The sequence below is a fragment of the Mesoplodon bidens genome (assembly GCF_964165515.1).
Source record: "Mesoplodon bidens genome assembly, chromosome: 6".
Lineage (NCBI taxonomy): Eukaryota > Metazoa > Chordata > Mammalia > Artiodactyla > Ziphiidae > Mesoplodon > Mesoplodon bidens.
The window spans coordinates 88,191,089-88,205,588 of record NC_138162.1 but is presented as its reverse complement, the minus strand read 5'-3'; the positions used below and the strand labels follow the sequence as shown (position 1 = coordinate 88,205,588).

The 14,500-nt window shown below is 40.2% G+C and overlaps 1 protein-coding gene across 7 annotated transcripts in view; it reads right to left on the bottom strand.

Moving 5' to 3' along the window:
* The window catches only part of TLE4 (TLE family member 4, transcriptional corepressor), a 153,284-nt gene that overhangs the window by 79,287 nt on the left and 59,497 nt on the right, over nt 1-14,500 (bottom strand). For 4 of the 7 annotated variants that reach the window (XM_081236473.1, XM_081236477.1, XM_081236475.1 and 1 more), the window contains 2 exons: nt 1,562-1,763; nt 281-297 (listed from right to left, as the gene is read on the bottom strand). In XM_081236473.1, coding sequence (XP_081092599.1) covers nt 281-297; nt 1,562-1,763 — 219 coding nt within the window. Of the gene's footprint in view, nt 1-280; nt 298-1,561; nt 1,767-14,500 lie in introns of all 7 variants that reach the window. The other 3 variants (XM_081236472.1, XM_081236476.1, XM_081236474.1) reach the window with 1 other exon arrangement.

The window sequence follows — 14,500 nt, the reverse complement described above, 5'->3', positions numbered from 1 at the left end:
CTCTTTTTCACATGGCAAAGACATAATAAAAAGAGCAATGCAAGCCAGATCTTATAATTCAATCTTGGTCTATAAATCTGATTCTGATAGAGAATGGGACCACTATCTTAAAAAATCTCAAACGCACAACTGAAAGCAATACAAAAATGCAGTTTACCACTATTTGGTACAGCCCACCAAATCATCCTGTAAATCTCAAAGAATCCATTACCACATTTATTCAAATCATTGAGAGCCCCCTTTTAAAAGCCATTCCTTCATCTGTAATTTTGAGTCCTACCTTGATGGAATCTCTGTCTATAGGCAAAACAGCAGCAACGGCAGAGCAAATGGGGAGAAGAAGGAAAAAAAGAAAAGTACCAGTTAGTTTACATAAAATCATACATTTGTCAAATTTGATCTCTGCTAAATAGTAAATGGCACAGTCGTCAACTTTGCTGTAAAGTTAATTATTAATATTACTTGACCAGATCCACAAAGCGCCAATTTACCTTTGACACAATTTCAGAAACCAAAGCTGGATATTTGTGTTATTTATACTTCTTTCTGACTTTTCCACTTATAGATGTGTTTACAGACATGCCTCAGCTCTGGACCATAGCACTAAGATAACTGAATGACGAATAGTACAGTGTTTCCAACATCAGAGATGGGAAATTTACGTTTATGTGATAAAAATCATTTACCCAAGATTATAATTCATGGTAATGACACTGAAACAAGAACAGATATGAGGTTTTAATTATAACCACACCCTTTCAACCAATGAACCACCCATGTACTACGTAAATTCCCACAAAGGAATGCTGGGAGACACTTTCATTTGTTTTTCTGCCATTAACTAATAAAAACTACTAATAAACACCATACAAACACAGAGTCACATCAAAATGTCTCTGCACCATCATCTATTTTAGTGGAGGGAAGAAACCAACCTAGAAGGAGCACAACTGGCCTTACAATCGATTCTTTACGTAAACAACTGTTGTTCTTAGAGGCAGAAATGAGTTCATTTCATGCTTCTAAACAGACTGGGTGAAAGAGGTAGTTAAACCAACAGATTTCATTAATTTGGGCTGTACTTTCTCAATTACTAAGACTACTGAAATTGTTTTCTTACCTGCAAGATTCTTGCTGCATTATATGTGATCTACAAATAATAATTGAGGCTGTCAAATGAGTAAATGATCAGTAAATCTTTCCCCAAAATAGATTTGGTCAAAATTAGCTATTAATGCCACTCACTATTTCAAACACAGGGCACTGTGGCACTGCATTACCGATTTAGGCTTGGGGAACTTAGGGGGTAGCAAGGGATCAGAGGCAATGACCAGGAAATGCGTCCCCCCCTTGCCTTTGGGAAGCACATTAACTCTTGCCAACCACTATGGTATCATTTGGCAAAAGACTGCTTCCAATCATTAATTTACCTTCCAGGGGAAATCCTTTGTTTAGTCACTGGTAAAACGAAATCCAGAAACAAGAATAAATGATGACATACAGACCTACCCTCAGCAACAGGTAGGTAATATCAGACTGACATCCCGAGAAAACTGCTTACCTCTTTGATGATCATTGTCATGGTGCTTCTTCTCATCTTTAATTGGAAGGTGAGACTGGCCTCCCAGGGCACTGGAGAGGGCCAGAAGGCCGGCACTGCTACCAATGGGCGGAATGGCAGGGGGCTGAAGCCCTGAAGGGTGCGGGGTCAGAGGCACTGGCAGACCATGTCCATGTGATAAATGCTGGGCCTGGAGTTGTTGCTGCTGTGAGAAACCAGACAAAGATATTGAACTTGTTCCCTATATCCAAGACAACCGCCAACAACAAAAGGAGAGGAAAGAGGTGCAAAAAGATCCTGGAAAGCCCAGTACCCATGAAGGAAAGATTTATTCTTTACATATATATATATATATATATATATATATATATATATATATATATATATATATAAGGGAAGGAGATGAATAATAGAGAAATGCTATCTTTTTTACTTAGATTTGGTGGTTTTGCAATGCACTGTAAATAACCTAATTTTTAAATAGTGAAACTAAGTTACTTTTAATAGACGAAATTAGATTTAACAAAGCATCTGTATTTTGGTCTCCAAAACATAAAGCCTCACTATCATACATCTCTAATCAAAACATATATGTGACTGTTAAAGCAGTTATGTTGAAGAAAAAAAGCTTGAAAACTGAGAAAATTAGTGTTAAACAGTTCTCCCAGAACCACTGCACAGCGTGCAGCGACAGTTAATTTGAAAGAGAAAACCTGAATTAACAACCCAGAAAAGGAAACTGGTTGCAGCCACCGTTTTAAGCCCTTTAAGTGTCCTCAGCGGTACTTGAGCAAATTACTAAAGAAAATCTAATGTAGCAAGGCTTGGGTCCTCCTGTAGGCTTGCTCAATAATGCTGAAATAATTGGGCACTCTGTGCACGTTTAGTGATGCTCGAATGAAAAGCTAGAGGCCTGCCCTCGTACTCTTCTCCAGCGGCCGCCTCTGTGTTGTGACAGGTTTATCTGAGTGGGACTGTGATGCATGCACCAGTAACTGTACTGACAAGAGTTTAAAGTCATTTTTACTGGCACACTGGCAACACATGGAGAAAGCCCTCGAGAGGCCGGAAGGGGAGTGCTTGACCTCAGCAGAGGCTGCAGCAAGCTGGGCTCCAGGGGCCGAGGTGGGCAGGCCTTGCTGCCTCTTCCGAGGGGGAGGGGAGGAGGGATGGTGATGGCAGGGTATTCAGTTAAATATATCCCTCAGCAGGGGCCCCACACCAGCCAAGACCCTGCTTATTAACAATGTTCTGTGAGAACAAGTGTTGAGAAATTCTCAGACCAACTTCTGTCGTGATTACATTTTAATTAATACCTTTAGAATCACTTTTTAGGCCTATCCTGTGATAGCTAAACAGTCCCTTCTGTAATTTTCTTTCCAAGTAGGACTGTACAAAATAGCTTTCTCAGAAATGTGTGGGGTGGCACGTTCTTCTCCCCTTCACTGGTTAAGAATCATCTTGAAAAATATTTCAAAGAAGAACGTGAGTTTTTTTTTCTCCTCCCCAAATTACTTTTACTTCCCTTCTCTAACCCTCTGTATCTCTTCCTGCGTCTGACAATAAACGTCCAAAGGTAGCACTACTTAGTTCTTCTCTCCAATTGACCTGCACCTACTTACTGTACATGCACTTAAAGTACAGTCAATAAAATAGTACTAACACTTTTAAGACAACTTTACATACATAAAACGGCAAATTGGAGCAGTAATAAAGACACTCCACCAACCAATGCCCACCCTAAAGTCCTGCCAACGTGCTACCTAAATGGAGAGTTCAAAATAATGTCGTTCTTCATTTGAGTGGCCAAAATCATGTTCGTTAATTCTTTATGTACTGTTACTTAGTTGTGACCAAAAAACACGAGCACACAATAGTTTCTAAACATGTAGAAAATAGGTCTATGAAGAAACAAGGCCTTCAGCTAAATATATGGCAAATTTATTTCAAGTCCTTGTTCTACTGAAATACCCAGAAAAGTGCTCCAATTCTCTTTCTCCTCTCTATCCCATAATACTTCATGTGCATGGGTCGGGCACGTAGCCACTTTCTATCTCAGATCAGAGTTCAATCAGCAAGCATTTATTAAGAGTCTGCATACGTCCTTCTTACCACCTTTCCTAGACTCTAAGCTCTGTGAGAGTCTGCATCCGACATACACCCTAGCTAACTGCAGGCACGGAGACATTCATATAATATCTGAGCAATTAAAAAATATGTCTATTTCATTAGATATGAAAAAAAAACCTCAGCCAAAAGCAATACTTTCAGTGGCCCAGGTGTTTCTTTTATTTTTGTCTCATAGGACCAAAAATAAGCACTAACAGCCTCATTTTCCTGTCCATCCAGAACTTTCCAAAGGCAAAAAACATACCCCTAGTCTGCAGCACATGCCATTCATAGTGAAGACTTCCTGGGTTCCTTACTTGTACTCTACCTCAGAATAGCTCTAGCACTAATCTTCTCCTATTCTCCACTGTGCCCCTCTTAAAGGAGGATCCCTTTCCCTTCCAAGGACCAGACTCCTCCCCCCGCATCATCTTTTCTTCCTTTCTCCCTTCGTTGCTCCATCAATTCTCCAACTCCCCACCCCCACCTCCACCTTAGGTGGTTCTGTCACTGATTTTGCTCTTCTGCTTGCAAGCCTAATTCCAGCATCTCTAGCACTGTGTTTCAGACGAATCGCCTCCCTAACACTAAGAGAACTTGAGGTAGCACTTTTTCAGGAGGGGAAAAAAACCACTATATTCTAATCACATTTTGTGTCCTCCACTGCCCCTAACACAGTGCTTTGGCACATAATTGACACTTGATAAATGTTTGTTAAATGTAATTAAATTAACCTTCTTTTGCCCTCTTCAGCTACTGGTCTGTGTGTGTGTGTCATATATATATATATATATCCTTGTCTATGGAGAGCCAAATTTCTTTAAAAACTAGTGTAAATTTGCAGTCCCCAGTTCTTAACAACCCCCTCCTGTAGACAGACAGACAGACACACACACACCTTACTCCTTAACCCCCTGTAATCTGGACTCCAGGCCCACCAATCTCAAAAAAACTGATGATGATTCAGATAGCTATTTTTTCAAGATGTCACAGTCATCTTTCTGATATATCTCAGCCAGAGCTAGGATATCCTCCTTATGAAACTCTCCTCCACCTGCTTCAGGAACACTACAGTGGTCGCCACAGCCCCTCTTTAGTTATCTCTCTGAATGCTACTGTTAGATTCCCTTCTTGGCTTCTCCTTGTTTACTACAGAGGTACAGTCCTAAACCTTTTGCTCCTTTCCCATGCTCCAGTAGCTCTGGTTTAACTTCTTGCCAGACAAGTCTACTTGGCAGTTCAGCATTACCTGAAAATGAAATGCTTAACGCAAACCCCCTAAGTAACTTCCACTGGCTCACGTTATCAGTCACCACTGATTTGTTTTTCTTCTGTGCTCCTATATCCGTCATCACCAGATCCTGTCAAATCTCAATTCCAGCATATTAGTCAGACCCTCATCATCCCGTACTTTGAATAGCGCAAGTCTCCATTAGCTCATTTTGACTGTAACAAACCCACCCTGCATCAACACTGCCAGTATTTTTTCCTCAATTCGTGGCCTCTCCTGTCTCTTAGAACAACCTCTCCATTACTTATCTAAGTTGTACTCACCCATCCTGCTCAGCTCATGTTTCACCTGTTCTGCAAAGGCCTCTCCAAACGTGCCATGCGTCTACTTACAGGACTCCCTGTATCATTCATTGGCATAGGCTGACTCATAAAGGTACTGTTACTCATCTTTTTACGGATAAGAAGACCTTGACCTGCCAACAAGATTGTGACATTCTGGAGAGAAGAGACCAGCCTCAGGACTCTTTGTACCCCTGGCACCTGGCTCACCACTATTTAGTCATATGGCCATATATTTAAAGCTTTTGGTAAATTAAATTTCTACTAAATAAAAGAGAGTTCCTATATATCCTTTACTCAAATTCCACTAATGTTTAACTGTCTTACCTACCCATAGAATTTATCAAAACTAAAAAAAAAAAAAAATCTTACATAACCAATTTACCAAAACTAAAAAATTAACATTGTACATTACTATTAATCAAACACAGACTTCATTCAGATTTCTCTTGTTTTCCATTAATGTCATTTTTCTGTTCCAGAATGCCACACTGCACTGAGAGGTTTTAATTTTTCACTTGCTTTTATACCAAAATTATAAAGCCCTTCCAATGATTTTATGAATAACAACATCCAAATTACAAAAGTATCATTAAACAGAATATGCCTTGAACTTAGGAGAGAGAGAAAAAAAATGAGAGGGAACCATAAACCCATTTTAAAAGTCATCCACTATACGTACAAAATATCAAACAAAAAAGCACACTCAGGGCATCCTGTAGAAAGGAGCCATTTTTAGCAAGTGTTTAAAATATAAAACTATCAGGTAAAAATGAGATTAAGTAAGTTACCAAAAGGTAGATGATAAAAATATACGACAGATATACTGAAATACTTTGGTAGGTTTTTAAATGTTTATATCAAGCAAATCACTTTCTGTATCTAGTGGTCATTTTTAAATTTCTTTGTAAGTTTTCTCCTTAGAAACTATCCTAGCAGCACAGTGACAGGTATAATTGATAATGATTACTGGTTAGTCAATAAAACCAATGTATTAGAGACCATCTTCTTTACATAAAAACAGTAAGTCACCAACAGCTAAACTGAACTTTACCCTTTACTCCATCAAAAAAAAAAAAAGGCTTTATCAAATTACAAATAACATTCAAGAATTCAAAATTAAAAAGAATCTCTATCAAGGACTCTCATCAATAGAGGAAAACTCATAGCAGATTCCCCGGAAAAGGACTCAGGTTTCTCTGGATATTATTTAAGGAGCTGGGGTAGCATAACCTAATGGACTTCCCTATAGTACAGCAAAAGCTTGTGGATGTTTCCCAATAGCTTACTGTCCTCTGATCTCCACCCTGTCTGTGTTAATTACACAGCAATTAACCTGCAAAGGTTTACTTTATCCTACAGTCACCAAAGAAACGTAAAACCTCTTGCTTTTTGAAGACAGAGAGAAAGGAAATGGATCTTAAGAGTACACCAGTTCAACACTGATTTATTATTAAAACAATTTAAGATAAATCACCACTCTAATCACAAAGCAGCAAGTTAAAAAATGCTTACCTTATAAGGAAAAAAGAAAACAACCAAGCCAAAAAAATAAAAAGAGGAGAGCATAGACTGTAGTACCACTTAAACATTAAAATAAAATACACTCTATGTAACCATAACTGAAAAAAAAACTACTGAGAAAGATACCTATCTTGAAAAATTTCTTCTGAATGGGCTTCCTAGGCCATTACTATCTTGGGTGCCTTATTTAACAAAAAAAAAAAGAAAAGAAAGAAAACACTCTCATATCAAACCAGGATACAAAATAAAAATCTTTTTTTCTTTTCCCTTGATGGGCCATTCAAGAGAATAAACATTAAAATGGAGTGAACTTTAAACTTAGGCAAATAGGTACTCCATTAAGGTAATTAATTTAATTTTGAAAAATAGCCAGTAATTAGTTCTGAAAATACACAGCAATGAGGTAGTAGATGCAGCCTCATTCTGTTAATAGCTTTTTACTGGAGATTCTGTAACAAAGAATTATCTCCTCACAGTTTCAAGTTTGGAATGAAGGGAAAATAGAACCACTAGAGAATCAAGTTCATAGGAAATGTCTTTTGAAATGTCTATCTGCCCGCAAAAAGAGAAATTCTTTTTAATCAAATGTCCCCAACTGTTTGATTACCAGGGCTTGACTGGTCAATGACCAAGCAGGAAGCAGGGTGAGTGAAGAAGCTTAATCCACACAAATCCCTAGCAACTCTGCACAACTCCAACTGGAAACCAAGCAGAGGTTTTCTTGTCCACCACCCTTCATTTCTACTATGCTATCAACAGAAGCCTCAAAAAAAAAAAAAAAACAACCTTCATTCTTAGAAGCAATGACACCCCAGTAGCAATGAGCACACTTAGTGCCGTATCTTGGTTTCTTAAAAAAGAAAAAAAAAAAAAAAAAAAAAGAGCAAGGTGAGCCTGCTACATCTTGTGCTAGAAAGCAAGAAAGCTATCTAGACTAACAGGGTGTGACAAATAGGACAATGGGCCAACTTGAAGGGGTCCTCACTGGCAAAACTTGAGACAATTCAAGCATCATAAAGAACAGTAACTGTAGTAGATTACCACATAATTTTAAACCCAGTTGCCAGGAGAGGAGTCCACGGTACCACAAGAAAACAGGTGGAGCTGTGGGACATGCCATGAGGCCAAGGACTAGAAAATGGCTCTTCCAACCAGCTGGCCAAACTAGGGGCACTGAACATGTGTGCCTTGATCCAATCAGGAGACATTATTCTAGGGGACAAGTAAGGGAGGGACCAACAGATCCAGGAGCTGGGCAAGAGAAGACAACAGGCTCTGAAATAAAGCAGCAAGCACAGAAAAGGGCCCGGGACTGGGCTGGTATCTACACTCCTCTAACCGTGAGGGTACGCGTTGGTAGGGACCCTGTCTGTGTGGGCTGGGCTGAGTCTGAGAAAGGAGATCCTGGATGATATGTGGGGATGCAACATCATGAAGTGACATCAGAGCTACTGTCTGGAATCCTTACCATCTCTGTGAGCAAGAGCAGGTCACTTTACGATTTCAGACCTCAGTTCCTTCATGTAAAAAGTGGAAAGGGTTATAAAATCTACCTCCCCAAGGTTGTTGGGAAAATTACGAGATTGTGCATATAAAACCCTTAGCGCAGTGTCTGGCAAATAATAAACACTCAATACATGGTTGCTGCTATTACTGGAAAAAGGTATCCAGAAGTCTATATCCACACACACACTCACTAACGGAAAACGAGGGGAAGGAGGAAGGGAGGAAGGCAGGAAGAGCTCTTCTTTACAGAAGAATATTAATTTAAAAGGCAAAAGAATGTAGAATTTACCACTTCATTACTCCAAATGTATTAACAGCATCAACAGATACTAAAACCACTGGGTAAAATGTTGTTGGGGAACAGGTTATTCACATGTCAAAGTATCATCCCAGATTACTAGCTTTGCCAACAATGTGATACAACTGGGAAATACACAACATCACCAAGGTAGTGTTTTTACTAAAAATACTTAACCTGAAGCTAAACATCAGAAAACAATCAGATGAGTCCAGGTTGTAGGGCAGTCCACCAGGCTGGCCTGGAATCTTCAAAATGCCAAAGTCATAAAGCGACATCGCTTGGGGACTGTCTCTTGGGGGTGTGAGGGAAGACTGGAGAGACAGCACAACAAAGCCACTCTTGACTGTGAGCGCCAGAGTAGGCGGCAACTGCTACGAAGAAAGACGAGCTATCAAGGGCTTTCCGTGGACAACCAGAGAAATACGAATATGAACTACACACTGGATGTATGGAGGTCTTAACTGTATCATGCTTATACTGGAAAACTGTTTATAGAAGATGCGCGCTGATACATTAAGGGGTGAAATATCATGTCTCCCTGCCTCTTACTTTCAAACAATTTGGCACACACAAAGTATGTATCTGTCTGTATGTATACACATTACAAAGCAAAAGTGACAAAATATTAACCGGTGAATCTAAGTGATAAGTACACAGTGTTTGTTTTACTATTCTTTCCACTTCCCTGTAGTTGTAGAGGTGGGGAAAATAGGATGTGCCCTTCTAGACAGAAGATTGGGAGTTCTTGCTTTGAACAAATATCTCTAGCAAAAGCTAAAAGTTAAGTGAATCCATAGAAAGAAGCAAGAAACTAAAAAAGAACAAAGGAAGGAACTTTACAACCTAAGCTTCTCTGTAATTCATTCCTGAAGACTTAAAACATGAGATTTACTGCAGGGGAAAGACCGGCATTTATAGCAACCCAACAAAGATTATCACTGCGGGGATAAGTTTCTCACACTAAAACCATAGATCTCTATGGTCCTCAAGATCTCTGGACTGGTCTTTAAGGGGAAGACAGGTAACAAGCAAAGAAGCAAATTCCATGAGTCCTGTGCCAAGGACTCCACTGTCTTAACTTGCAGTTTAACTCACAAAGTAATAACAGCAAGAAAAGGAAAGGACAAAAGTCCCCCAACCCTGAGTTATTATCTTAACTTTCCCATCAGAAATCCTATAAGAATTTTTTCTGAATTGGTCCATAGTTTACTAGGAGAAGTATTTCTAAGCAAATTAATAATAGAAATACATTTTCCTGGAGGCTTGTTTAAACTATTTAATGAATTTTTTGAAGAGATTTTTAACACATTATCTTACTGAAACCAAAGCTTCTATTTTGTGTTGTAGTCATTAAAGTTACCAAGCTAAGGGATCCTGCTCAGAAAAGCTTTCTTTAGTTACTTCCCAGTATTCTTTAAAAGTAAAGCTGCATCTAAAAAGCCTATCTACTTCAGATTCTTTAGTAACCCTGCAATTAACCTTAGAACTTTAGAAGTAGAATGAACCTCAGAGGACAGCTAGATGAGTTGCTTTCCAACATTTTGACCGCAACTCCTGTGTGTGCATGTTGTATATCTGCATAGACTAGACATGTAAATAAAACAAAAGTTTAACAAATACCAAATACTATGTGTGGCACATTTTTATATTTTCTATTCCTTTTTTAAAATAAAAAATGTTGACTATTGATTTCACTGCATAGTCATGAATCTCAGGAACTGCAATTTGAAAAACACTGAACCAGGCTGTGATACTGTGATTTACAATAAGAAATATATATTTGGTCTTAGTTCACAGTTCTGGGCACAGGGCTCCAAAAATTCTAGGAATTTCCTAAGTGAAGAGAGCAATAAAAGGTGTCTTTTGTTATGTTAATGACGTGACTTTCGGAGGGCACTTGTGGTTGGGAGCCGGTTGCTAGGAGAACCAACCACATGACCAGAATGTTGGACCTTTCAGTCCCACGCACCAGACCTTCAGGGAGGGAGGGGAGAGTGGCTGGAGAGTTGAGTTCAATCACCAATGGCCACTGATTTAGTCAATCATGCATATATAAGGAAACCTCCAGAACAACCCAAAGGACAGGGTTTGGAAAGCTTCCAGGTCGGTGAACACAGGGAGATTTGGGGAGAGTAGTGCACTTGGAGAGGGTGTGGAAGCTCTGCACCCTTTCCCCATACCTTGCCCTATGTATCTGACTTCCATGTGACTGTCCCTGAGCTACATCCTTTTATTAAAAAACAGGTAATTTGGTAAGTTACATGTTTCTCTGAGTTCTGTGAGCTGCTCTAGCAAATTAATCAAACTCAAGGAGGAGGTTGTTAAAAACACAGATGATAACCTGTATTTGGGACTGGTGTCTGAAGTGCAGGGAGGAGGGGCATTCTTGTGGAGCTGAGCCCTTAACCTGTGGGATCTGATGCTATCTCCAGTTGAACTGTATGACACACCCAGCTGGTGTCAAGAGAATTGCTTGGCGATCTGGCAAACGATATACCACATTGGAATTGGGTGCAGAATTTTACAGGCTAACACCTGCATATGTGAGGCCCAAGGTAAAAATCAGTGGGAAATTGTATCCACATCAAGAATGGAACACAAGTCCTCACCATCCAGCCCAGTGAAGTACCTGCTGCCCCATCAGGACCTTCCTTAACTAGGGAGGTCTTTACACAATTGGTAAGTAATCGTTCATTCATAAGAATCAAGAGACAGCCCCTCTGAAGAAGTGACCTCTGAACTAAGATCTGAAGGATGAGAATGAGAGCACCTAGAGCTGGGAGAAGGGAATCGGAGATGAGAGGAAAGCAGTTGCAAAGGCCCAGATACGGAAAGGAGCCTGCAGTAACCAAGGAAGAAAAAGAAGTCTGGTGGGAACCCAGTGAACAAGGAGGAAGTGGGGTCAGATGCAACATTATGGCAATCAGATCATAGACAGAAAGGGCTTTACACTTTCACTTAAGAATAATGAGAGCTTTAGGCAGTGGTGAGTTTGCTGTCGTTTTGTTAAGTTTGAACTTCTGGCTTGTACAAAACCCGTAAAAGCTGGATAATTATTTGTTGGCTATATGTGTTAACAAATATATTCTCTCAGTTTCTAGCTTATCTTTTCATTTTCTTTAAGATATCTTCTGATGAACAGACACTTTTAATTTTAACTGAGTAATATCTTTTTCTCATGGTTTGAGCTTTCTGTGACCCATTAAGAAATACTTCTCTACCCCAAGATAAAAAGTCTTCTTGGTTGTTTTTCTTCTCTGAAAGTTTTAAAGTTCTTTCTTTTTATACTTTTCAGATTGACTTCTGCATATGATGAGATAGGTGGATCCAATTTCATTTTTTTCCACAAAAATAACCTACTATCCCCCCAGTGTCCATCTTTTTCCACACTGATCTGCCTGCCCCTCTGACATACATAAGTTGATCAATTTCTGAGTACTTTATTCTAGTTCATTGGCCTATATAAAGACATTATAGTAAGTATTTTGAGCTAGAGTATTACATAATCTAAACATTTTTAAAGTTCATATGGTATGTGGAGACTGGATCTGAGAGCGGCCAGGATGAAAGGAGAGACCAGTGAGAAGGTAATGCAGGGATTCAAACCAAAAAATAATGATTTGGATTAGGGTTGTGGCAGTACAAGTGGCAAAGAGTAGAAGGACTTAAGATCTATTTCGGAGATGGCACCGAAAGACATGGTTATGGAAGGAGAAGGGGGTGAGGATAACTGGAAAACTCGAGATGCCCTGCAAAGATGGGCCCCAAGCAACTGGGTAGACGGTTGTACTATTTATTCAGATGGGTCAGAAGAGAGGCGAAATGGGCCTACAAATACAATCTTGTTTTACAATTTTTTTTTTTTTTTTTTTTGCGGTACGTGGGCCTCTCCCGTTGCGGAGCACAGGCTCCAGATGCGCAGGCCAAGCAGCCATGGCTCACGGGCCCAGCCGCTCCACGGCATGTGGGATCTTCCCGGACCAGGGCACGAACCCGTGTCCCCTGCACTGGCAGGCGGACTCTCAACCACTGCGCCACCAGGGAAGCCCCTACAATTTTTTAATTAATATTTTTATAGAGTAGTTTTAGGTTCACATTTATAGTTTTAAGATTAGAAAAGTTTTATGAATAACAAAGACAAGCAGAATGGAAAGAAATTGAAAGTCACACATAATCCTACCAGCCAAACAAAACTATAATGTTGATGAGCCCAACCAGCATTTTTTCAATGCATATATAAGCATTTTTAAACAAAAATAACATCATGCTATCTTGTTAAATGCTTCCTTTCCTATTCAGCATATCAAAGAACATTTTCCCATACCCCTAAATAATGCTTTGACTATATCACTCCTAATGGCTGTACAATACATGCCACTGTATAGATATGAGAGTTCACTTAACTAGTCTCCCAACTGGTTAAAGGTTAGGTTGTTTCTAATTTTGAGATATGTATGGAGAGTCACCATGGTTTAGCAATATATCACTTAAGACAGTTCCTCTGCAAGTCACAGAATACCCAAATAAAAGTGGCCTAAATAATAGGGGGTTTGATTACTTACATAACAAGTCCAGGCTTGGTTGCATGACAGCAGTATCAAGGCCCTGGGCCAGCACCTCTGGTTCTCCTAACCTCTCTCATATCCCATGTTCCCCAGGATGGCTGCTGCAGAACTGAACATTAACTCATCCTCACATAACCATGGTCAAGCACGGAAAGAGGGCAATTTTCTCTTTATGAGTCTTTCGTTAAAGAGAAAAAGGCATTTCTTTATATCTCCTTGACCTGGACAGGGTCACATGCCCACAGCTCATCTGTGAGGAAGGCTGGACAGAGCATCTGGATGTTGTAGCCATAGTAGGAGGTAGGTTCAGCCTGTAAGAAACAACCAACAAAGGCTGCCTTGACATTATCTTTGCTCGTAGGCCATGTGAGGATACGAGCTGAAAGGAACCCCAAAACAACCTCTGAGTTTTCAATCCAGGTAGACAGCAGCTTAAACTGTTCTCCTGCCCTCAACAGTTTCTTTTCCCAGATATTAACTTATACAGAGCTGTGTCTATAAATTGCTTTGGATCAACCCAGAAACATCTGGGAAAATAAAAAAAATACATGACTGCCACTTTGCTTCGGGATCACAGTGGCACTGTCCCTGTTAGTCACAGAAGACAACCTGAGCACCAAGATAAACTTTCCCCCTTTATCGGAATCTACCAAGGAGAAAAAAATGCATGAGAATCACAAAGGCAGAAGAGCCATGGAGCTGCCTTAAAAATGATTCAAGAATGTGCCATTGGGCTTCCCTGGTGGCTCAGCGGTTGAGAGTCCGCCTGCCGATGCAGGGGACACGGGTTCGTGCCCCGGTCTGGGAAGATCCCACGTGCCGTGGAGCAGCTGGGCCCGTGAGCCATGGCCGCTGAGCCTGCGCGTCCGGAGCCTGTGCTCCGCAACGGGAGAGGCCACAACAGTGAGAGGCCCGCGTACCGCCAAAAAAAAAAAAAAAAAAAAGAATGTGTCATTAAGTTTTACTTAAAGGTTTGGGGGACGGGGTTAGCTCTAGCTCTTGCTTATTAGGTCAACAGCATTATTTAAGTTTGCAATATTAATATATCCCATGAAGTAGTGTTATTCACAAGTAGGATGGACAAAATTTTCTCAAGATGGAGAAATGAAGAGAAAGTACAGTTTATCCTGAGAGAATAAGATAATTTCAAAAATAGGACTCCCCCAAATGTATTGGCAATCCCTGTGCTTTATGTCCCCCCTTACTGGTCCCCGCCCTTTGTGTGGTCCTCCAGAAGTTATCCCTCTCCCTTACCCACTACTGCCTATAATTAGCTTACCCTCAGGCTTTTGCTTTCAGTGGGTAGCTGCTACCCCATCCGGTGTCCCCATGTGCTTGGTTCCTAACTGTATAAACACGATT